The sequence below is a fragment of the Zonotrichia leucophrys genome, chromosome 3, assembly GCF_028769735.1.
Source record: "Zonotrichia leucophrys gambelii isolate GWCS_2022_RI chromosome 3, RI_Zleu_2.0, whole genome shotgun sequence".
In the NCBI taxonomy this organism is placed as follows: domain Eukaryota; kingdom Metazoa; phylum Chordata; class Aves; order Passeriformes; family Passerellidae; genus Zonotrichia; species Zonotrichia leucophrys.
The window spans coordinates 110,406,079-110,429,364 of record NC_088172.1 but is presented as its reverse complement, the minus strand read 5'-3'; the positions used below and the strand labels follow the sequence as shown (position 1 = coordinate 110,429,364).

General features: G+C 49.9%; 1 protein-coding gene across 2 annotated transcripts; it reads right to left on the bottom strand.

Moving 5' to 3' along the window:
- Nucleotides 1–1,059: 1,059 nt before the first annotated feature.
- Nucleotides 1,060–23,267, bottom strand: FAM167A (family with sequence similarity 167 member A). 2 transcript variants are annotated; one of them, XM_064709942.1, is made up of 4 exons: nt 17,387–17,431; nt 15,100–15,361; nt 14,442–14,976; nt 1,060–3,759 (listed from the first exon to the last, which is right to left on the bottom strand). In XM_064709942.1, the coding sequence occupies exons 3-4, from the start codon at nt 14,817–14,819 to the stop codon at nt 3,496–3,498; spliced, it is 642 nt and encodes a 213-aa protein (XP_064566012.1). In that variant the 5' UTR covers nt 14,820–14,976; nt 15,100–15,361; nt 17,387–17,431; the 3' UTR covers nt 1,060–3,495. The 2 variants fall into 2 exon arrangements, with proteins under 2 accessions (XP_064566012.1, XP_064566011.1); XM_064709941.1 differs by lacking the exons at nt 15,100–15,361; nt 17,387–17,431 and adding an exon at nt 22,816–23,267.
- Between the last annotated feature and the right edge of the window lie 19 nt (nt 23,268–23,286).

The following is a 23,286-nucleotide window of genomic DNA, read 5'->3' as shown; positions in this document are numbered from 1 at the left end:
AAGCCCTGTCCAACCTGGCCTTGAACACTTTCAGGGATCCAGGGGCAGCCACAGCTTCTCTGGGCACCCTGTGCCAGGGCCTCACCACCCTCACAGGGAACAATCCCCTCCTAAGCAAAGAATTTTAAGTGATATATATATATTTTGACTAAAAGCAAAGTTTATACAATTAAAATGCTAAACTGATTCCCCCCCTTTAAAATTTGCATTGAGCTTTTAGGGGCAAGCAAAAAGAATCTGAAATTTATTTTCCAGTTATCCTGGAGAAATCCATGGTCCTCCAGCCTGACCACCTAAATTAAAACTGCAGTTAATTATTCTCATGGATTAGTCTCAGACTGGCTCTTCCATTTCATGAGCAATGTGTCTCACTGCTGGGTGGCTGAGGACAGCACTGGAATCTGTGCCCAGAAGATTCCTGCTTCCAAGAGATGGAGCAGCAGCCACTAGTGCTCCAGATGGAGATGCAGCTTTGATTTGTTGGTCTACAAAGAAAGCATTTTTGGATGGTCTTCAGCAGAACCAACCTTGATTTCCAGCAGCTTTTCTCTCCAGGCATCTGGGAAAGGGAATGTGGCTCTAAGCCACAGGAGAGGAACCAACACTCGAGGGTTTGAATCATCTCATTGTGGACAGCTGAGACCTGCAGGCTCCTGTCTGGGAATTTTGTGGTGGGACCAATGACCTGTCCTCATGTTTCTCAAATTTGACCCAAAAATTGGGTGACTTTTAATTTTAATTGAAATTCAGCAAAAATCAGACCTATTTCTATTTATTTTTTCCTCCCTAGCCTGATATAGTTGAAGTGCCTGGACCCACTTTTCACTCAGTGGCTAACTAACTTTTTTTTTTTTTTTGCTTTCTTTCCCATAGGTTTTTGTCCAAACACACCATATGTGCTCCAACCTCATTTTCATCCCATCTCTCCTGGACTGCCAGGTGGAGCTGATGGGCTTGAGTGGATACAAAAACCTGCCAGGAAAAAACCTGGCACACCTGTGACCCTGGAACAAACCATCCTGGTGCTTCCCCAACGAAGTGAGAGACCAGAGGCAGAAATCAATACAGACAGAGGCTTTATAATTAAAAAATTGTGCATTTTGACAAACAGCTGGCAGTTACACTCATCCCTCTTCCCCCTTAATGCAGAAAATAAATGTCTGGAACCCAGACGTCTGATTTTCTACTGCCACGTGTGATGATCCACTTAGACTGTGCTTGAATTCACCCCTGCTTTTGGCCACCAGACAAGAGCCCAAAGGCAGGCCCACCCTGTACTCCACTCCATTTGACCCTAGAGAGAACCAATCCCCCTTTCCAAGGCATTATTTTCATGGAAAAACCATCATTTCTATCTTCTGATTGAAAACATGTCTAAAAATCAACATGTGGGACACAAAACCGATTTATTTTTATGAAAAAAGTAAACAAAGAAGAATTTTAATGAGGTGTTTTTTTTTTTTTTTCTCCAAGATGTCCATGGGGAAGTAAGGCTCTTCCTAGTAAACTGAACGGCACCGTGGCTGGTTGTCTTGCCCAGAGGTCAAGTGACAGTCTGGCCACAACCCAAAATAAACCTCCCTCACCTGGGGAGCACAAGAATCAGCACCCAGGCGTGGTGCTGATGGTATAGATAAAGCTCTGGTGCCTAAAATTCTTCTTTCCTTAGCAGAAAGATGAGGGAGCTTTGGGGTGGATGGGAAGGCATCACCCAGGGGTTGTGGGGATGAAGGACTGATCTCATCTCAAAGCCCTCAGCCCCACATATCTGTGAACCCCTTAATTCATCCCTACTGTGCAGACCTGCAGAGGAACACAAATTATTTGTCCTCTCTGCATTAATCTAGAGCTCTCTGTGGAGCCCCAGGTGTGAAAACCTCCTTTCATCCCCCAGGCACATTGGATCCTCGCAGGATCGCGGGTCCCGTCACGTTTCAGAACAAAGGCAAGAACCCGGCCTGGAGCTTCATGGGAGAGGCATCCTGTGGGTTCAGATGGACACACAGCGACTGACACACACACACACACACACACAGAGCTCACAGACAGCTACAGGCACATCGACACAGCCACAGCTTCCAGAGCAGTGGGGCTGCTCCTCCTGCTCCTCCCCAGGCCTTGGGCACAGCCAGGTCTGCTCAGCCAAGAGCTGCTCCTGCTCGGGCACGTGGGGAGGAGCTGAGCTGGGCTGAGATCCTAAAATGGGTTGGGTTGGACAGGACCAGAAAGATCATCTCATTCCAACCCTCCTGCCATGGGTATGGGCATCATGAGCAGGATTGTTCCACTCTGACAGGATCAGGAGCGGGGTGGGCACAGGGGGGAAAGCCTGAAGGCATCCACGCTTGATCTGCACTGTCTTGGGTGCCAGGTGTCCCAAAATTGCCATGGCAAAACCTCTGGAGTCCCTTGCTGGGCAGCACCAGAGGTCTCTGCCCCCCATGCCAGGTACAGGCAGCTGTGTGCACTGAAAGGCAAGAAAACACAGCATCCATCTCACATTCTGCTGGGCAGGGAGGGACCCCCCCCGTGTTGCTGAAGGTCCAGAGATCATCACAGCAATTTCTCCCTTTAATTTTAAGTCCCATTTTGAGTTCGTAACCCAAAAATCCCCTTTCTCCTCTTGAAGTCCCTCTCTCTGATGGATGTGTGCTGCTACAGAGGATCCAGGGTTTGCTGGTGCTGCTGTTGGGGGGTGTCAGCCTGGGGATTTCTCTGACAGGAAACAACATTTCCTTGTTTGCTGGGTGAACCACAGGCGGTCTTGGGGCTGACAACAGGATCCAACAGGATCAGAAACGTGTATTGCTCTGGGTATGATTTCCAGGGCACACAGGAGACTTCTAGTCAGCTGGAATCTCTGAATGTGCCCATGGTGAGTCCATCATCTATACCACAGGCAAAATGAAGCTGTAGTGCCCTGGACTCTACGGAGTAGAGTCAAACACATCTTCTCACCACTTCCTGGGGCTGGTACCATTTAACCCACAGTCCTCTGCTTGATGGGAGGGCTCCTTCCCACTGGAAATCAACTTCCCATCTGAAACAGCCCCATGGATCCCACACTTGGAGCAGCAGAGGCTGAGGGCTGGTGCCCAAGGGGACATCCATGGAGGAAAGCGATGTTGCTCCAGCCTGGGAGGAGGGGAAGGGGAAGGGAAGAGGGATTTTCTTTGTGGCAGATCTTTGACCCCTCCTTTGATTTTTGAGCACAACCACCCACACCAAGCTGTGTCCTGTGAGAGGAAGAGGAGGAGAAGGGGCTTGGCAAAGGAGCTGAGTGCGCGTGTTGGGTCTGGATGCTCTCCAGGCTTCTTCCACGCAGGTCCTGCCTTCCCCCATGAGCATCCCCAGGCCGTTCCAGTGCCAGTCTCCACTCTGCCACCAAGACCAGCTGCAGCTTCCCAGGGAAGTTCTCTCCTCGCTGGCCTCTCGATGCAGAGGGAGCCCTCTCCCCTTTCCTCCCCCATCCTTCTCTCTCCTTCCCCTCCCTGTTCAGCATAGCGAGAACCGGCGGGAGTTGATGTTCATCTTGGTGACCCCGATGAGCTTGAGGGGCGTGGAGAGGCTGAAGGAGCTGACCAGGGGGAAGTCACAAAAGAGGTCGGCGAGCTCGTCCCTCTCCTCCAGCTCGAAGGTGGCGTCGTTGAGCATGCGCTGGTGCAGGTGGCACGTCTGCTCAATCTTCAGCTTGTTGATGTCGCTGCGCAGCCGCATCAGCTGCCTGGCCAGCTGCTGGTCCTGCAGGCGCATTTCTGCCTGGAAAAGGAAGGGGAGAGGGGGTTTTTAGTGGAGAATTTGCTGCCTCCCTGCTTGAGGCTTGTGCCAGATTGCAAGGCAATGTTGGAATATTATCAATATAGCTGGATGGGATATGCTTGAGCTTGTCTGGCCCTTGGTGCTGAACCAAATAGTGGCAACTGTGGTGTTTCACCCCAGAGACACTTTTAGCTGGCTGGGTGCTGCAGCTGGGCACATGGAGACAAGTCTAGGCATGCAAGAGCTCTGGTGGTGATGGGATGGAGCTTTCCCTGTAACAGGGTCTGCTCCTCAGGTTACCTCTGGTGCAGAAGCTTTAAGGTGATGGTGAAGGAAAGGAGCCGATTCTGATGGAGGGTTTGGATCCAGAGCTTTATTCCTGGCCCACAGGCTCTGAATCCAGCAACAGCTCCAACAGAACTCTCTGACCATGTGGTTGCTGTTCCTTTCAACTCCAGGGAGAGGGGGAGAGAAAGGGGTAGGAAGCCACCAACCAGGTAAAGGAACCAAATAGCAGCACTGTGGTGTTTTCACCCCAGAGACACTTTTGGCTAGCTAGATGTTGCAGCTGGGTGCATGGAGACAAGTCTAGGCATGCAAGAGCTCTAGTGGTTGCGGGATGGAGCCTCCTCCCTTAAGAGGGGCCACTCCTCAGGTTTCCCTCTGGAGGAGAAGCTTTAAGGCAATGGTGAAGGAAAGGAGCTGGTTCTGATGGAGGGTTTGGATCCAGATCTTTATTCTGGCCCACAGGCCTCTGCATTCAGCAACTCCTCCAACAGAACTCCCCAAACTGCTTGGTTGCTGTTCCTTTCAACCCCAGGGAAAGGGGGAGGGAAGGGGTAGGGATCCCGCCAACCAGGTACAGGAGAGGAGGTCTCAAGGGACAAAGGACACCTGGATGGCCCAATGTCCCCCCGGGGATAGAGGGCATCCTTTGAATCTGCCAATCACTCGAAGCCCTTCTGGAATGCCAGGACTGACAGACAGTGCTGAGAAGGGTCAGGGAGGGAAAGGAGAGGTGACTGGCACACCTGGGAGGGAGTTATCAGGGGAGGGACCCGAGGTTCTGAGGTAAACCCTGAAATCACAATGCAACAAAGCAAGATGTATTCTATGGCAGTTGTCTTTTGTCAAGTGGGCAGTTTGCCTTATCTCTTCCACACCCACTCCTCTCTCTGGGGGGGAACATCTGCTGATAACAGACTATTGAATGTCTCTGCATGACTGATAAGAACTACAGCATCCCATTGGGAGATGCTCCACCCAGAGGGAGGAGCCAAGCATTGCTACCTAGATATAATCTGGAGATTCTGAAAAAGCAACACAGCTTCTCCACTGGATTTCCCAGAGGAACAGCAGCTGCCTCTTCCACTGGATCTTTGGAAGACTACACCCTTTTCTACAGGATCCCTGTTCCACTAGAACCAGACCTGACACTGCAGGAGGGCTGCAGCCACAATTCCAATTGGACTGCTACCAACTCCCTGACCCACAGGGTGTCAGGTTGTGTTCTGACTCTGTCAGTGTTTTAGTTTACTGCATTGTTTATTTTCTCCTTTTATTTTCTTCCCTATTAAATAACTGTTAATCCTGCTACCATAATTTTTGCCTGAGAGCCCCTTAATTTAAAATTTATATCAATTTGGAGGGGTGGGGAGAGTTTACATTCTCCATTTCAGGGGAGGCTCCTGCCTTCCTTAGCAGGCACCTGTCTTTCCAAACCAAGACAAGTCTGAGGTGTTTTAAAAAATATGTCATGGTTGACAAGGTGGTGTTGGGTCATAGGTTGGACTCAGTCTTAAAGATCTTTTCTAACCTAGCTGATTCTGTGAACTCATCTAGAGGTGCTTGATCTGTGACGGAGACAGGGATCTTCCAAGCCAGCAATGCATCCCAAAAAAACACCAGCTCAGGATGGGGAATTTTTAACAATCGAGAAATTCTGTGCCTGCTCGTGTTTTCAGAAGCACCAGGAAAGTGGAATTAAAGCTGTGCCAAGGCTGTTGGCTTGGGTATCTGTCAGGCTTCAGAGCCTCCATCTCAACATTAAACAAAGCCCAAATTAATTTTGCTCATAAGGCAGCAGCCACAGGGAGACAGAGCAATTAGAGGTGGAAAGGACCAATTAAAAGAACACCAAATAACTGATCTCCAAATACTCAGCCTGGGTTTCCAGCCTGCATTTCCAGCCTGCATAAATCAGAGCTGGCCCATGACAGAGTCCACCTCCCCTGTGGTTTATTTTATCTCAGTGATTTGAAGTGGCTCTCAGGATGGGATCTCCATGGTTTCCCACAGGACAGAGAACTACAACCTCCAAGCTAATGATTTAAGTGTTTCGGAGGTATTTTTTTCTCCCCTGGCACCTGGCTTGGGAAGGTGGAAGATTCAGAAGTAATGAAAGGAAAGAGGTCTTTTATTAAAAAAAGAAATTCTAGCTCATAATTAAGAAAATTCATTGCCACAGGATGCTGTGGGTAGTGATGGAAGGAGTGAACACTTGGTGTGGGAATCAGCCGGGCAAAAAGGAGCAGGCAGGGCTGGAAAAGCAAATCAAGACAATTCCCACTTCCCACCCCACTTCCCTCTTCACAGAGAAGCAACGAAACCACAAAAGCTAAAAAGAAAAGAAGGTGGAAAAGAAGCCGAACATGCTCACCAGAAGGGGCAGGAACAGGATGATCTCCAAGGCCCCTTCCAACTCAGCCAGTTCTAGGATTCTGTGATGCTGTGTTTTGGGATAAATTTCCTTTTCCTGGATTTTAGCAGCATGGATGTGACCAGACCATATCAGTTTCCCTCCAGGCCTGGAAATGAGCTGCTCAGTTTGTGGGTGCAGATGCAGCTCTGGGGAAAGGGAGTGAATTATTCCTGGCCTGGTGGGTTATGCATGAAGATGAAGAAGGGAAGTGAGGAAGAAAAGTTCCCCTTGAGAGACCCCACAAAGGCTCTGATATTCCCACATGAGACCTTTCCATTACCCCTTTCCAAGGCGTGCTGCAAGGATGGTGTGAACCAGAGCAGCCTCAGGGTTGTTTAGCTCCTCCTCCTCCAGGCAAGCAGAGAATCCCAGAATGGTTTGGGTTGGAAGAAACCTTAAAACTCACCCAGTGCCAACCCCTGACATGGGCAGGGACACCTTCCACTATCCCAGGCTGCTCCAAGCCCCATCCAACCTGGCCACGGGCACTGCTAGGGATGGGAAACTGTGTCAGGGCCTCACCACTCTCACAGGGAAGAATTCTTTTCTAATATCTAAATCCCTTCAAACCCAAACCATTCTATGATTCTCTGACACTACAGAGGCATCCTGGAGGACCTTGCCTGATTAAATAAGACCCCAGCTTGGCTGTCTGGAGAGGATTAAGTCACCTTTGTACCTATCTCTTAGTGAATCTTTCTCTCTCTCTCTCAGGAAATCTCTCTCAATGTTGTTGGCAGGTTGTGGTCATTTACCTTTATCAAAAAAACCCCACTATTTCCTCTCAGACCTCATAACCTGTGCTCCCAGCAGAGCAATGCCACTTGGCAGTTTTTATTCTTCCACCTGAGTTACAATAAAAAAACCACAACCCTATTCTGTTGTTATTATGCCCTGTCTCACAACAAATGCTGACATTTTATCAGGAGGTGATCACAGGTGTTATTGAAGTGACCCTGGGTCATTCTTTCTTCTTGGTGTATCAAGTTACCTAAGAAATGCCAACAAAGGCTTTCATTGAATATTTGGAAGAATGTGGGATTAAAAAAGCCTCTGCTGCCAAAAAAAAAAAAAAAAAAAACCCAAAAAAACCCCAACATCATTTAAAAGAGAATTATGAGGCCATTGTGCAGAGAGCTGTGAGTTATAGGTGCTTTTTTTCTCTTGCAAACCAGCTTTACATTTTTTGACTGGTTCTTGTTTTCCCTCTTTTGAGGAATCTGTTTGACTTCCCACAAGCTGGAAGGCAAAGCCCTCTAGAAAATGAAGATAAGGAACAAAGCCTGGCAGTGGTTGACTAAAACCATGTGGATGTGGCACTTGGGGACATGGTTTAGTGGCAGACTTGGCAGTGCTGGGTTAAGAGCTGGACTCAATGATCTTTGAGGGCTTTTCCTTAACAATTCCATGTTTCTATGAGGGGATGATGTGCAGAAGGAGGGGATGGAAGATGGGCTGAGGGCTGGCACTGCCTGGGCTCCTTGGAAGGCTGCCTTGTCTTCCCAAGGGCTTGGGAGTTCCTTGCCTGGTGACAGGTCCTGTGGAGGCAGCTGGGCAGAGCACCAAAGTGGAGCTGCTCTGCAGGGCATGAACTCTCACTCCCCACACTCATCCCTGGGGCTTGGCTTGAGATGCAAACCCCCTGTGCTGCATCCATGCCCCATTAAACACTGCTCTGTTCAAATACCCCCAGAATATTTAGAGGAATTTCAGCCAGAACCCAGAAATCCTCATTCTCCTTCTCTTTCCCACAGACTCAGCACAAATACTAAAGCCATTCCCCCTGCTCCATGCTGAGGACCAAACAATCACTGGAAAGGATGAGTGATGTCCCTTTAAAAGCAGAGTTGTCAGGCCAGCAGAGCTCCACAAATCTGCCTGGCAATGAATAATGGGATTACAGGGGCACACCACGGGGAGCTGTGGGGTTTTTGGTGTGCAGGGTTCACCCAGGAGGGAACTCCACACTCCAGTTTGTCCATGTGAGGCAGCAGCAGGATCCCACACCCGGATCAGCATCCTGGAGAAACCCATGGGGAGCATCCAGCAGAAGCCAGGCTTTGGATTTCCTTTGATCCTCTCATGGCCAGGGCAAGAAGAGCCTTAAGTGTGTCTTGCTCATGAAAACCAACATTTTAACACATTCTGGCTCTCTCTGCACACCCATCTCCAGGTGTTTCTCACCAGCATGGGTGGGGAATGTTGCTGGAAAGGAGAGAATGCCAGGTTGAACTTCCCAGTGTGGAAGGGGAACAAAATTCAGGTCCTTCCTGGCAGAGAAGTAACTGCTGGATTTAAATGCAAAGCTCGACCACCAGATCTTATGAATCTAGGGGGAATTCTCTGCTTGGATTGGGCCTCAGAGTATCCCAGGGATTTTTAACAGAGGCGAGGAAGAGAAAGCTCTGTATTATTCTTTCCTGATTTCCAGTCTAGGTGGCTCATCCTAAATTGCTACAAGCAATTGCCTTCCATTTTGCCTTCAACAGACAGGAAGACCAATAATTTTCCCATTTCCAGCAGCCCATCTTTTCTCTGCATTGCTTTTGGGGGAGGCATGCAGATGAGGAGCTCTTTGAGATTTCCCTCTCTTCCCAAAAGAGAAGAATCCCATGGATGAAGTCCCAGCCTGGTCCATGAAGCTCAGGGGGTTCATCTGTGGAGAGGCAGCTGCTCCCACTGGGCCAGCCCTTTTTTATTTCCAAAAGATCTAAAGAAACTGAAATGTCAATTGGCACTTTCCTGAGTGCAGCCACTTGGATTCAAGCACAAAGAAGCACAGGCCACTTGCTTCTTTGGCCTGTGCTTCTTTGTGCTTGAATCCAAGCACAAAGAAGCCATTTTTTGGCCATTTTTTGCCAAACCCTTCCGGTAAGTCCACATTGTCTGTGTTTTGGTTTGGGGCTTCTTCAGAGGTGCTCAGATATCAAGATATTGCCCTGTCATAGCTAATTTTAGGTGCTCACACCCTTGTGGTGCAGCCCACAGGCCCAGATGAGTTATCCCAGCTCCTTCTGGAGTGCCTGGGAGTTCTCCACCACCACCAGGAGAGCTTTCTTTGCCAGATGGACCATGTTGTGTGTCCCAAATCTCACTTTTCCTCACTGTTGCCTTCCTCTCTCCCCAAAACAGAGTGGCTGCACCCAAACTGACCCTTGGGGATGGTCCTGTTCCATAAAAAATCCTAAACTCTTCCCTAGCTTCAGCAATTTAACAGTAGAGGTCACAGAGTCACAGAATGGTTTGGGTTGGAAAGGACCTTAAAGCTCATCCTGTTCCACCCCCTGCCCTGGGCAGGGACACCCCCCACTATCCCAGGTTGCTCCAAGCATCGTCCAAGCTGGCTTTGGACATTTCCAGGGATGGGGACTCCACAGTTTCTCTGAGCACCCTGTGCCAGGGTTCCTCAGACTCATAATGAGGAAATTTGGTGCTGTATTTTTGTTTAAATTCACTCAAGCACTTGTTCAGCCAATATGAGTATCCCAAATGGAAATAAAAACACTTCATATTTAATTTTTTTTTAAATCTGACTAACAGGACTCAGGTGTTTTATGATTTCCCAGACATTTGCGTTCCTTTTCAGGTCTTTCCTGCAATTCTGGCTCACATCCCTCAGATTTCAGGGCCAAACTGGTGAATTTGAGATAGAAAACTCATTTTTCCTAAAAGGACAAAGTTAGAACTGTTCTAAGATGTCTCTATTCACAGGGCTGTACTTCAACCACACTTAGGAGAGGACTTTGAGTGCTTAATTTCAAAACTTGTAAAACCTGGTGAATTTCAAAAGCAAAGAGCAAAGTGTGACCCCTCCAGCCCTCGAGTCTGTCACCCTCCCTGGTCTGGCAATGGTTTTGCTCTCAGCACAGACGAGGAGCTGCCACACTTGACAGTGCAAAGGCAAACACAAGGGCACAGAGGAGGCAGGAGGAGCTGGGGAGGGAAATGCTCCAGCCCCGGGGCAGCTCAGCACATGCTGAGAGATGCAATTTGCTCCTACACCTCCACAGAGCCTCTCAGCACAAAAACAAGAGCAGTTTGCATGTCTGAATAAATCAGCTTCTCGGGGGCAGGTTCTCAGCAGGGCCCAGCTGAGGCTCTGTGGGTTTGTGTCAGTCCCACACACCTGGGTCTGGCACGGGTCACCTGAGGTGACAGGCCCAGAAAAGCAGATTTTTGGGTTTGTTCTTGCTGGAATGGCTCTTGAGGTATTAAAAAGTCTTTTTTCTCAGCTTTGCACTCGAAGTTGGGATTCTTCAGCTCTGATTTTTAAGGCTGTTTATTTTCTCTTATACATTTTCTTTTGGACTTGTGGAGTCTGTCCAGCAGGTCAGGTTGAGGCACACACTGACTGCTCTCAGGACGGTGTTATCTTTTTATACTAAAAACTGTGTGTACTTTATTTACAATCATTTTCAAATACTTATTACCTAAATTAGACAGTTTGTCTTAAACGAATTTAAAAGTGTTACTATCATAGCAGAAGATGGAGGACAACAAGAAGAAGGAAGACAGGACACATTTAGATTCTTAAATTTTGCTTTTCAAACTTCTATTCTAAAAACTTTAAAATTTTACTTTTTCATTTTGTGATAAATTTACTATCATTTAATTCAAATTTTTGTGGGTTGTAACTTTTCCCATAAGGTCGGTAATTGTTTCTATGAGTTAAAATTGATGTCTTTGACTCCGTGACAAAGTTTCTGAGCCCCTTGCCAGGATTTCAAGACTTTTAGGGCAGTTAGAGGAATGTCTTGGGTTCTGACAGCAGATGGACAATAAAACCTTGGGTTTTGTCTTTTGCTTCACTCCTCAATGTGAGTAGCCTGAACCTGTCTGAAGTCAAAGCAGAGCAGACTCTGAAAACAGAGAGGAAAATTCCTTGCAGTGTCAGATGATGGCTTTTGTGTGGATTGGGAGTGACAAGAGAGGGAGGGAAAGAGGAAATGGCCTCCAATTGCACCAAGAGAGGTTTAAATTGGATATTGGGGAAAAATTTCTTCAGGAAAAGGATTGTCCAGGGCAGAGGAGGAATCCCCATCCCTGGAGGGGTTTGAAAGCTGTGTGGATGTGGCTTGGGGATATGGTTTAGTGCTGGTCTTGGCAGTGCTGGGGAGTGTTTGGCCTTAATCTTAAGGGGCTTTCCCAACCTAAACCCTTCTATGATAGCACCAAATTTACTCTCCTGCCTCTGCTGCTTTTGGCTGGGACAGAGTTAAATCCAGAACTGGGTGGTCCTGTACCAGCTGCCTGATGGGAACAGCCCCCAGCATGTGCAAACTCCTGAAGCTCCAAGTGCTTGGCAGGAGCTCCCTGGGACAAGCCAGAACCATTCCAGGGTGAAGCTGTTGAAACAACCCAGCCTGAACAGGCTGGGAGCTGTGCCGAGGGCTGGGGCTGATGGAGCTGCACACTCTGCATCTCACTCCCTAAGGACAAGGCAGCTGCTCTTCTTTCCTGCATGGAAAGAATCTCCACATTCACCAGGCTTTGCCTCTTCTTTGGCAAGGTGAACCCTACAGACCCTAAATAACCATTTTGTGGGATCACAGAATCATGGAAGAGTTTAGGTTGGAAGGGACCTTAAAGCTCATCTTGTTCCAGCCTGCCACGGGCAGGGACAACTTCCACTATCCCAGGTCACTCCAAGCCCTGTCCAGCCTGGCCTTGGACACTTCCAGGAATCCAGGGGCAGCCACAGCTTCTCTGGGTGCCCTCCTCACCCTCACAGGGAACAATTCCTTCCCAATATTCCATCTATCCCTGACCTCTGGCAGCAGGAAGCCATTACCCCTTGTCCTGTCCCTCCAGGTCCTTATCCAAAGTCCTTCTCCATCTTTCTTGGAAGCTGCTTCAGGAACTGAAAGACCACAATTAGGTCATCCTGAAGCATTCTCCAGGCTGAACAATCCCAGTTCCCTCAGCCTTTCCTCACAGCAGGGCTGCTCCATCCCTCTGCTCATCCTGGTGCCTCCTCTGGACTCTCTCCAGCACCTCCAGGTCCTTCCTGTGCTGGGGCAGCTCTGCAGGTGGGGTCTCACCTGAGAGAGGCAGAATTCCCCCTCCTCTGCTGCCCACACTGGGGGATCAGCACAGGATCTGGTTGGTTTCTGGGCTTCATACTGCTGTGGAGCCTCCCTGATGGCTCTGCTATCACAACAAGAGGAAAAATCTTGTCTGTGTTGGGATCTTTGGAAGCTTGTTCCTTTATTTGACAAGAAACTACATTTCACCCTTGAAATGTAATGTGAAATGCACCTTTTGGTTCCAGCACCATGTGATGGGATGGCCTGGCTGTGCTGGCAGCTCTTACCCACACTCGTGCCTCCAGCTCAGCTATTTCACCCTGTGGTCAGTCAAAAAATTGCTCTCTCTTTTGGGGAAATTGTTCTAAATTACCAGTCATGTCCAGATTCAGCAAAGACTGGTGTAATTAAGTGGCTGGGAAATGGAAAGTGAGGAACAATTAGAGTTTGCTTGGCCTTTTTTCGTCTTTAATTCAAACTTTCAGTTTTTGACAGATGGTGGTTTAGATACCACACCCCAGTCTAAGGGGTAGAGTCAGACTCTGAGACAATTTGTACTTCCATCATGGGCAGAGATTGAAAGAAAACCCCAAATTTTTTCAAATCCAGGGTTCTGAGAAGGAAAATCTGCTTCTTACTCTCTTTGATCGTCTTGAGATTCAGGGTTTCCATCAAGTGTGAATTTAAGATTACACCCAGATTCTGGTCACAGAACTGAGGTTCTCCAGAGCACTGAGGGCTTGTAGGGGATCATCTCCAAGCTGTTCCTAATAGTCCTGAATTCCTGAAATTTTCTTAGGATCTCATGATCCTAAGAAACAAGGTCACCAAAGTGCAATATCCAGAACCACCTCTGTAAATAAACCCTCAGGGGACCAGCGGAGTTGGGAGAATGCAGCAACAGAAAGCTGACAAATCAACATTATCTGAAGCAAAAGTCACAAAGAAATCTTTAAAACTGTCATTTATTTTTGTCAGAAACTTTCCTCAAAGATTTCAGTGCTTCTCTCAAAAACAAAGTGTCTGCACAGGAACATTTTCACAAGTGTTGGCCACAAGTGAGGTCCCAGCTCCTGCTGCAAATATTCCTGCTGGGACTCACAGGCAAAATTCCAACTGGGCAACAGAAACAAAGCCACGTGTCATGAGTCACTTCCAGTGATTTGGGCCAAATAATAAAGAGTTTTCATGCCAGTGAGGAGAAGGGAAGTGTGGTTTTGGTGTCTGATTGCTTCTACTCTTGTGAAGAGCACCTGAGCTCAGTCTCCAGCCCTGACAGGGACATACCCATCCTATCAACCTCCAGGGAATCACAGAATACCCTAAAAGGGAAGGGACCCACAAGGATCATCAATTCCAACACCTGGCCTTGCACAGGACAACCCCAAAATCACTGGAAGTGCCTGGGAGTGTTTCCCAAACATTTCTTGAGCTCTGCCAGGACTGGTGCATCCCCCTGGGAGTTATCCCCAGGCTGTGCTGACTCCTGAGCTCAGCTGGGTCAGGCCCAGGATAAATTTGTGCCAAAAACCAAGATAGCAAAGTGACAGAGAAAAGGTGAATTCCAGCCCTGGCTCTCTGGATTTTCCTATCACAGGTTCCTAGAAAAGACAAAGGATTTTTGTCCTCTCATTTTCTGTGAAATATCCAGCACATAGAAACCAGAAATAAATAGATGTGTGAGACAGGGCCCAAGGCTGGGATTGGGGGGATGGCAGAAATGTGGACTGGGTTTGAAACAAGAGAAAAGCAACAGAGGATGGGTCTGGAAAAGCCAGGTGTGGAAAACAAAATGAGTGATGGAAAATTCAACAAGTGATGGAAAACAAAATGACTGATTGTTGCTTTTCCGCCTGGGGCTGAAGGCAGGTAGCAACAAGGAGTTCCCCCACTCTTTCATTTTTATCCCTCTTGAAAATCTGTGCTAGAAGGGACAGGGAGAGGCAATAACTCACCAGCTCCTTCCTGAGCCACGTCAAAGCCTCGTCGATGCTCTCAAAGCCACCTATCCTCCCCGAGGTGACAGTCCCCTTGTCCTGGGCAGGGCTCCCATTGAGGTGCAGCTGCACCTTTCTCATGGGCACAGTCTCCTCTGGGCTCTTTTTGCCCTTGGTGGCCTCGTCCTCCCTGTCCCCCTCGGCCTGGGGGCTCTTCCAAGCCTGCTCCTCCAGCTTTGCCTTCCATTCCAAGTAGGAAGGGCGCCTGGTCTCCAGTCTCAGCTTCTCTGTCAGTGCCTTGAGGGTCCTCAGGTGATCATCTGGAGGAGGAACCCCCCCAGACCCAGCATCCATGCTGTCCAGGGCCTCTTCTATTTGGATTTGTGGCACAGCCATCCTCTCTGGGAGTCCAAAGGCATAGAGGTGGGCTGGAAAGGACCAGGGATGGAGATGAGAATCCTCAAGTTTTGACCAGGGTGCTCAGCACAGCTCCCTGGAGGACAGCTGAGGTGTGGGCTCCTCTTCAAGCACCAAACCAGCCTTGGATGAACACCTAGAAGAAGAAGAAAAAGGATTGGTTTTGAGAAGGAAAAGGGAGTGAGGAAAGAGAGACAGCTCTTGTGAGGGTTTTGGGAGAGGCTCAGTGCCAAGGTGCTGCAGGGGAGGGTGACCTCACCTCTGTTATCTGAGTGCTCTGGGGCAGGAACAGACAGGCTCTGGCTTTCAGCAAAGCTCTGGTTACCCACACCTCAAATCTTAACTCCAGGGGCCACAGAAGGGTGGCCAAGGAGGCCAGGACACATTCCCAGACCCCAAAGTTCTCTGGAGACAGCAGTGTCTGCTGCTGGAGGTTGGGATGTCTGGTTTTGCTGATTTTCTGCCTGGCAAACCCACATTTCCCCATCTGGGCAAATCAGGTCCAGATGAAATAGGGCAACCTGAAAGAAGGGAAGTTTGGATTAAATTTTAGGAAGGAATTCTTGGCTGTGAGGGTGGGGAGGCCTTGGCACAGGGTGCCCAGAGAAGCTGTGGCTGCACCTAGATCCCTGGAAGTGTCCAAGGCCAAGTTGGACAGGGCTTGGATCAGCCTGGGATAATGGAAGGTGTCCCTGCCCATGGTAGCAGGTGGGATCCTTAAAGTCCCTTTCAACAAAAACCATTCTGTGATTCTGCCAACCCAAACTTCTCCCAGGAGTTTGAGTCAAAAGGAGAACTGGAAAAAAGGATTTATTCTTCCCCACACCACACTACCCTCCAGTTTAAGATCTGGGTTTAGTTCTGGGTTTGCCAAAGCTGCAGACTGAGGATTCAGCTCCCTCCTGGCCCAGTGCTCCCAGCCAGGTGAGGAACTCCCTGGGGTGCTGGCATGGTCTGGGCTCAGACACCCAGGGAGGCTTGGACTTATGGTTTCCATCACTGGCCATGCCCAGTTTGTCCAGTGGGAATGGTCCCTTGTAAACACCCTTAGGAGCAGCAGCGCAGGGAAACCAGGAGTTCCTCCCCACTCCTCCTCCTGCCAGCACTCATGGAAGCTGTGCCCACAGCTTGTCTGACAAACCCTGGGGCCTGGAGGGGCAGAGAACTCCTCAAGAGTTAAGATCAGGCAGCTTCTGTGTTCATTTGCCAGCAGGATCAGATAGGAGACAATCTCAAGGTCGTGTGCTCATCTCTAGCTGAGCTAGGAATAGATCCAGAGCTCTCCTCTGAACGTCAGGCACAAACCAAAACACTTCTCTGCCTGCCTGGTGAGGTGCCTGGAAAACCAGGCAGGATGTGTGCAGCTTCCTAGAGCCACTCAGCCATTCTCCTGCCTGCCATTCCCACAGAGGCATGTGCAGCTCTGAAATCCAGACCATAATTACGCCTCTCCAACCTTTTCAGAAAGAAGATTCGATTTAAAATAAACACTGAGTGAGAGCAAGACTTATCCCAACAATTGTGTGGGGGGCACACGAGCTGGAGGAGGAGTTGAGAGCGTACACACAGACAGTGTGGGGGTGGAGGATTACTCATGTTGTGGTCTCCTTCCTGCTCCTATTTATGTTAATGAGAGTTTTACAGGGAGAGGGAGCACACACAGACACTCTGGCAGGTTGGAGCCAACAGCTCTCATGCCTGGAACAGCAAAATTTTTCCTTTTTCTGTTGGAAAAGAGAGGGGAGAGCAGTGAGCTGCCCTGGTGGAAGAGTTCTCTGCAGGGCTCAGGGCATGTCGATGAATTTACCTTTCCTCCTGCTCCAGCCTCCCCAAATCAATAAAGGAAAACAAGTAATGACTCTAAATACCTCATTTCTGAGCTTTTTTTTTCTCTTTCCTATGAGACCTCTGTGGAGATTGCTGAGGGTGGCCCAAACCCAGCAATCCCAGAGCCTGCTGCAGTTCCACATTGGATTTGCTAATCCCCAGCAAAGATCATATTTTTATAATTTTCTGAATGCCACAGCTACAAAACAGAGCCCCACACAAACTCTTTTGTCCTGTTTTTCAGCATGTATGGGATCCTCAGGGTGGCAATGGCCCCTGGTATTTGTGCCCTGGGCACAGCTCAGATAGCATTTAGAGCATTGGACCATGAAAACAGAACAGCAGCTTGGAGCATCCCATTTGTCACAACCCTGCTGCCATCTCTCCCTCCCTGTCACCACAACTCCCAGCAATTTTGGAGGAGATTTGATTTTTCTGCCCTAAAAGCAGCATTGATTCAGCCCATCCTTCTCTTTCTCCCTGGTGTAACATGAAAAGTCTCATTCCCTCTGCAGGGATGCCCCTTAAATTGGCAGCATTCCCCAGCCTGTCTAAACTCCAAAGTGAGAGAAGGGAGCCACCTCTAATTTCCTATCAATATCTTGGACTTGGATCAAGGATCTGCTGTGGAGAAAGGGATCTGAAAGTTGTAAGTGTGAGAAAAATGCCCTTGTGCTGTAACACAAACCCTGAGAGCTCCTAAATTCCCAGGAACAAACCTGCCCCTGGCTCAAATCCACATCCTCCCAGTCTCCCTGCCCAAGGCTTGGCTCCCCCTGGGCTGGCCTGTGAGAGGGGATTTAAGTGATTAATCCTTGATTTGTCTCATTATCACACCTGCCACAGGGAGTTTGTGCCACTCCTAATTAGGGGTAACGAGTTCAGCCCCAAAACAGGGGGAGGGTTTGCTCACACCTCACTCAGATGAATCCCCCCTTCCCTTACATGAATCCTGAAAGCACAGAACACAACAGGTCACTGAGACAACAACAAAAACCCCTTTTAATTTCTTTCTGGTATTAGATTTCCACTGGAGAAGTCAACTGACCTACCCCAAGGGATCAGCAGAAGCACTAGCCTGGGATGGAGAAATAACAGGAATGTTAAACTGGGAATTCAACAATTAGCCAAGGAGGAGCTGTGGACAGCAAATTATTCTTCTTCCTTCACTGTTCCTGGTGGGCTGTGGATTCTTGTAACACCATTTCTTATTGCAGAGGAGCAGCAGTGGCTGCAGGAGTGTGTGTTAGAGAAATTCTGCTCCTCTGAAAGCAGGGAAGGCAAAAAATCCTCGATAGGAAAGAAAAGCTCAGCTGACAGAAGCCCTTTTGCCCACACACACCACAGGTGACGCTTCTGGCATGGAGCAAACAGGGCAGAGGCAATGCTTCAGCCTGTGAATGACCTCCAAAAAGCACCTCAGCCCCTCTGTGCCTCAGTTTCCCTCTCACTGAGAAGTCAGTCTGTGCAACTGGCCTGCAGGGAAAAAGCTCTGAGGGTTTTCAGAGATGTACAGAATTCAGAATTCACCTCTGGTGTCCCCAGGTCTCATCTGGGTGCTGGTGCTCTCATCCACTGGGTGCAGGGACACCTCCCATCATCCGTGGAGTTTGCTTCTCCTGATCATTTGCTCTGCAGGTTTGCACAGGGGTCACCCAGATACCCCCTGGCCCTGGAGTAAATCCAAGCTGCCAGCATCTCCATCCAGCTCTGCAGCTCCCAGCAGCAGAGGAGGACCCTGAGCCTGCACAAGTGGGATGAAGGAAGACCGAGGTGGAGTGAGAGGTGGGGGAGAGCGCCTGGTGTGCAGGGAGAGCTCTGTTTGCCTCCCTCCATGCACAGTGTTGAAGATTGCAACGCAAGTTGTTTTCCATTACTATCGGTATGGAAGATTACCTTTGTCAAATGGGGAGTTGGCCTTATCTCTCTCTTTGAGTGACCACAATCACTCCTCCCTCGGGAGGGGACATCTGCTGATAACAGCTATTGAATGTCACTGCATGGCTGATAAGAACTACAGCATCCCATTGGGAGATGTGAGCCCAGAGGGAGGAGCCAAGCATTCCTACCCAGATATAATCCTGAGGTTTTTGAGACACCAGCACGGCTTTCTCCATAGGATTCCCCAGAGGAACAGCAGCTGTCTCTTCTTCCACTGGATTTTCAGAGGAAGAATACATCCTTCTCTACAGGACCCCCTGCTCCAACAGAACTACACCTGACACTGCAGGAGGGCTGCAGCCACATTTCCAATTGGACTGCTACCAACACCCTGACCCACAGGGTGTCAGGTTGTGTTCTGACTCTGTCAGTGTTGTTCTAGTGTACTGCATTGTTTATTTTATCCTTTTATTTTTTTTCTTTTCCCTATTAAAGAACTGTTATTTCCTGCTCCCATATTTTTCCCTGAGAGCCCCTTAATTTAAAATTTATAGCAATTCGGAGGGGTGGGGAGGGTTTACATTCTCCATTTCAGGGGGGGCTCCTGCCTTCCTTAGCAGATGCCTGTCTTTCCAAACCAAGACACACAGCAATGACACAGGGATGGGGTGGGGGTGACTGACCCCCCCTGGGTGTCTGCTGCAGGTTGGGAGAGGGGCAGAGAGGAGGAGGAGATGCCTGTGAGAAGGGGTTGCCATAGCAATGGAGTAAGGCTGAGGTTGGATGGGTGTTCCAGAGCGTCCTCAGGGCAGCAGAGACTCAGAGGCCTCAGAAATGTGCTGAGGGAAGGAGAGACCCATCAGGATCAACACTGCAGTTCCCTGGAGCTGGTGTATCCCTTTCAGGGTGGTTGCACATCACTCATTCCCTTCTCCATGCCAGAATGAGCTCTGTCAGGAGACGAGCTGCTGTGCTGTGTGGATTTGGTGAGCTGGGGGTTCCTCACTCTGCCAGAGCCCCCCTTATCCTGCTGGCTCTGCACAAGGGCCCTGCAGAGGTGGAGAACAAATCCCCAGGCATCCCACTGACCCTGAGGAGAGCTGTTTTCCCTGGATTTTATTATTCAGTGTTTACCCACCCAAACCTTTCTGTAGCAGCTGAAATCCTCCCGTGCAGAAAAGCAGCCTGGTCCCTGGTGACCTTCAGCTTCCTTCCCTTCAAAAGGACAAAATCCCAGCACCAGGAAGAGCTGTCTGATCCCGAGGAGCCAGGACATGCTCCAAGGGCTGGAATTGGGGCTGTGAGGATCAGATGCTCTCTGCCTGCTCAGGATGCTTGGGACAGGATGGAAAGGGCTCTGCCCATGTTGGAAGAGCCATGGCAGAGCCCTCAGTGACACTGAGCACATGGAGACCTGCTGGCTACACTCCTGTCTGTGAGCTTGTTCCTTTCTCCATAGAAAAATGAGAGCACTGAAGAGACTAAAATGGGCATTACAAGCATAATGTGGCCATGGCATTCATCTAAAATGGGGAAAAGAGAGGCTTTCCATTCGCATATTACCTGGAGCAAGATGAGGGTTTGCTCCAGCACATCCTCCTTCCCCCAAATGGCCTCCAGAAAGAGCCCTGAACACTGCAAGGGAGGACGGGAGGGCAGTGGGGGCTGCAGAAAATCCATCAGAGGAGTGGAGGAAGCAGAGATGGCTGCCCCAACCCTGGCAGTGCCCAAGGCCAGGCTGGACAGGGCTTGGAGCAACCTGGGGCAGTGGAAGGTGTTCCTGTCCATGGCAGGGGGTGGATGAGCTTTATGGAAGGACCTCCCTTCCAGCCCAAACCATTTTGTGATTCTGTGAGATTAGAGGGGACCAGTTTGCACTCCCTGCCCCGAGGCACTTCTCCCTGGCTGATTTCCAGCATCACAGGCAGAGTCAGAACCTGTTTCAATAAACACATTTGCACCTTCCTGCCTGACTACACCTCATCCCTCCTGCTTCCCCCACACAGGCTCCTGGTGAGGCAGCAGGGCTGGGGCTGCTGCCTGCTTCACAGGGACCCTTGCAGCTCCATTTTCAGACCAGTCAGGCTCCCCTGGATCAGCAGATTTCCAGGCTTTGTGTGGAAATCCTTGGCATTCCAGCAAACCAGTCTTCCAGTCAGCTGGAAGTGGCTGCAAACTGGGGAGCTGAATGGGGGTCAGTGCTTACAACCCACCAGCCCAAGCTAGGTAGGACTCCTCTCAGGAGGAAAAGGATTAAGGAGCAGGAGCAAAGGGAAGTTTTCAGGCTCTTGGTGAAGTCACCATGTCCACCTTGGTGTGTTCTGAGCTCTGTGGAGCCACGGATCATAGGCAAGGTTTCTTCTCCATCACTGCCCAATGCTCCCAGCAGATTTTGGAGCTAAATTTGGAGGTGGCACAGCCAAGCTGTTCCCAGAGATGCCCCCAAAGCACCTGTGGCTTGGCACAGCTGATTGTTCCCCCTTTTTCCCCACTGCCACCCCAGGCACGGCCACGTTTCATTGCCCTGCCCGTGTGCCCAGGGTAATGAAAAGGGCTGGGATTCCTTGGGAATGAGCCAGGGCAGGCTGAGAAATGCTCCCTTCCCAGGAGACTAGCACGGGGAGCTATTTTTTCCCCCCAGATGCAGCATGCAAGGGTGTGTTTACAGAAAGAAAAAAACCAAACAACCCAACCTTTTTGTTTTGTTTTGTTTTGTTGAGCTCCAATCTGCCCAGCACCCAGCTCAGCCCCTGCAGGGACAACGCCAGGGTCGCTGGAGACCCCCAGGCTCCAAGTTAACACCATCAGGGGAGTGGGGTCAGCCCCTCCGTGACCCCCTAATCCCCTTTACATGCCCCCTGTCCCATCCAATTATCCAAGCCATGATCACCCAAGCCCCGTCCCCAGACCTGTCTTCTCCCAGTGCTGAGCTGCACTGTGGCATTTAAAACCATTTAAGATCAGCTGGTTGCAAACAGACCCTCCTCTCCCTCCCTCCAGAAGGGCTACGCTGCTCTGAGGCTGATTATTTTTATTTTTTTTATTTTTCCCTGCAGTGTCTCTGCTACATTTTGCAAACACCTAATGGCTGCGGGGCTGTTGCAAGCCGGATTCCTCCCGTTCTGGTGGATTTTTGTGGTGTACAGACCCCCTCCAAGAAGGATGTGGAGGGGAATTTAATGGGAATTTGAAAGCAGAGAAGAGCTGGGATGCAAAAACACAGCAGCAGCTCCCGTGTGCTGAAATGATGGCTGGCACAGAGCAAACCCACGGCAGCCAAAACAGGCTCGTTCCCGCTGGAAAAGTGGGGAATTCCTGGGATGCAGGGGATGAGCAGACAAAGCCAGAGGAATCGGCTCCTCACTGGAAGCCAGGAACTTGCTTTTCATCCATTCCCACCTCCCCCTCCTGCCTCTGCTGAGGTCTCCGATGTAGGAAATCTCCGGATTGTGGAATAACAGGGGGAGCATCACAGGGATGCAGGGAGGGATGTCCTTAAAGAGGTGCCAGCCCTGTGGCTGTGGGATGGGGATGCTGCACACCCCGGGCTGTTCGGGCACAAACACTCGTGCTGCAAGCTGGTGCTATTATTTTAACAATTAGCCCCAAACTGTTATAAAGGGCTGTGAAGAAGTTCTGTCTGGGTTTTGTTGTTATTTTATTTTTTTTCCCCTTCTCGGTGTAAACGTGAGCTGCGAGGGCCAGACCCGAGCAGGTGGAAACCTGCTCTGCTCAGCACAGGGTTTTTTTTTCATTCAAAAACCAGAGGTAGCAGGTTTATTTTTTTTGATTCAAAACCCAGAGGTAGCTACGCCCTGCGGGGCTCATCCCACCATGTCTGCACTGCACAACCCCACCAACCTTTCCAGGTTCGGGAAAGGTTTCCGGGGCTCCAGCACATCCCAGGCTGGGGGCAGAGGGAGCAACAGGTGATGGTCCCGAAACCCGGGCATCCCCTCCCCTGTCACACCTCACCCAGCGAGGAAAAAATCAGAAAAATCCTCATGGAGAGGGTGAGGAGCCCCACGCTGCTCCCAGCTGAGAGAAAACCCACAAACATCACGGGAAAGGAGGATTCAGACATTCCCAGTCAATGGGGAGCCATCTCCAGGGAATGTCGCTTGCAGGGGGGGGACACTTTGCAAACCCCATCACAGCAGTGCCGGCTCGCCAGCCCCCGGTTCGGTGCCCGCCACCCTGGGGTCCCCCACAGCTCCGTGCTGGGTGGCTCTGTCCCCCCCAAGCCATCACCAGCACCAAAACTTACCGGGGCTGGAGTCGGATCGGGGATTATGGCACGGACATCTCGGCTCCCTCCTTGCACCTCGGCTCCCCAACTTGGTGTTCGCAGAGCGGTGTCACCAGTGCCTCCTCCCGGAGCCTGTCTCATCCTCCTCCTCCTCCTCCCCTGTGTCTCGCTCCAGCAATCTGTGCGTGTGGTGGTTGGTTTGTTGTTTTTTGCCTTTTTTTTTTTTCATTTAGGGGACTTTTTTTTTTTTTTTTTTTTTTTTTTCTTTCCCCAGCGGTTGCGTCAGGGCTGTTGCCTGGAGACAGGCGAGCTATTCCAGTTTGAGCTTTTCAGCGCCGATTTCCTCTCTCTCTCTCTCTCTCTCTCTCTCTCTCTTTCATTCATACCACCGAGCCCTGAACCTACCTCCCACCAAGCAATAACCCTGGAGAGACCTGGAAGGGAGGAGGAGCTGCTCAGCCCGGGTCCTAAACACATCCTCCGGCAGCC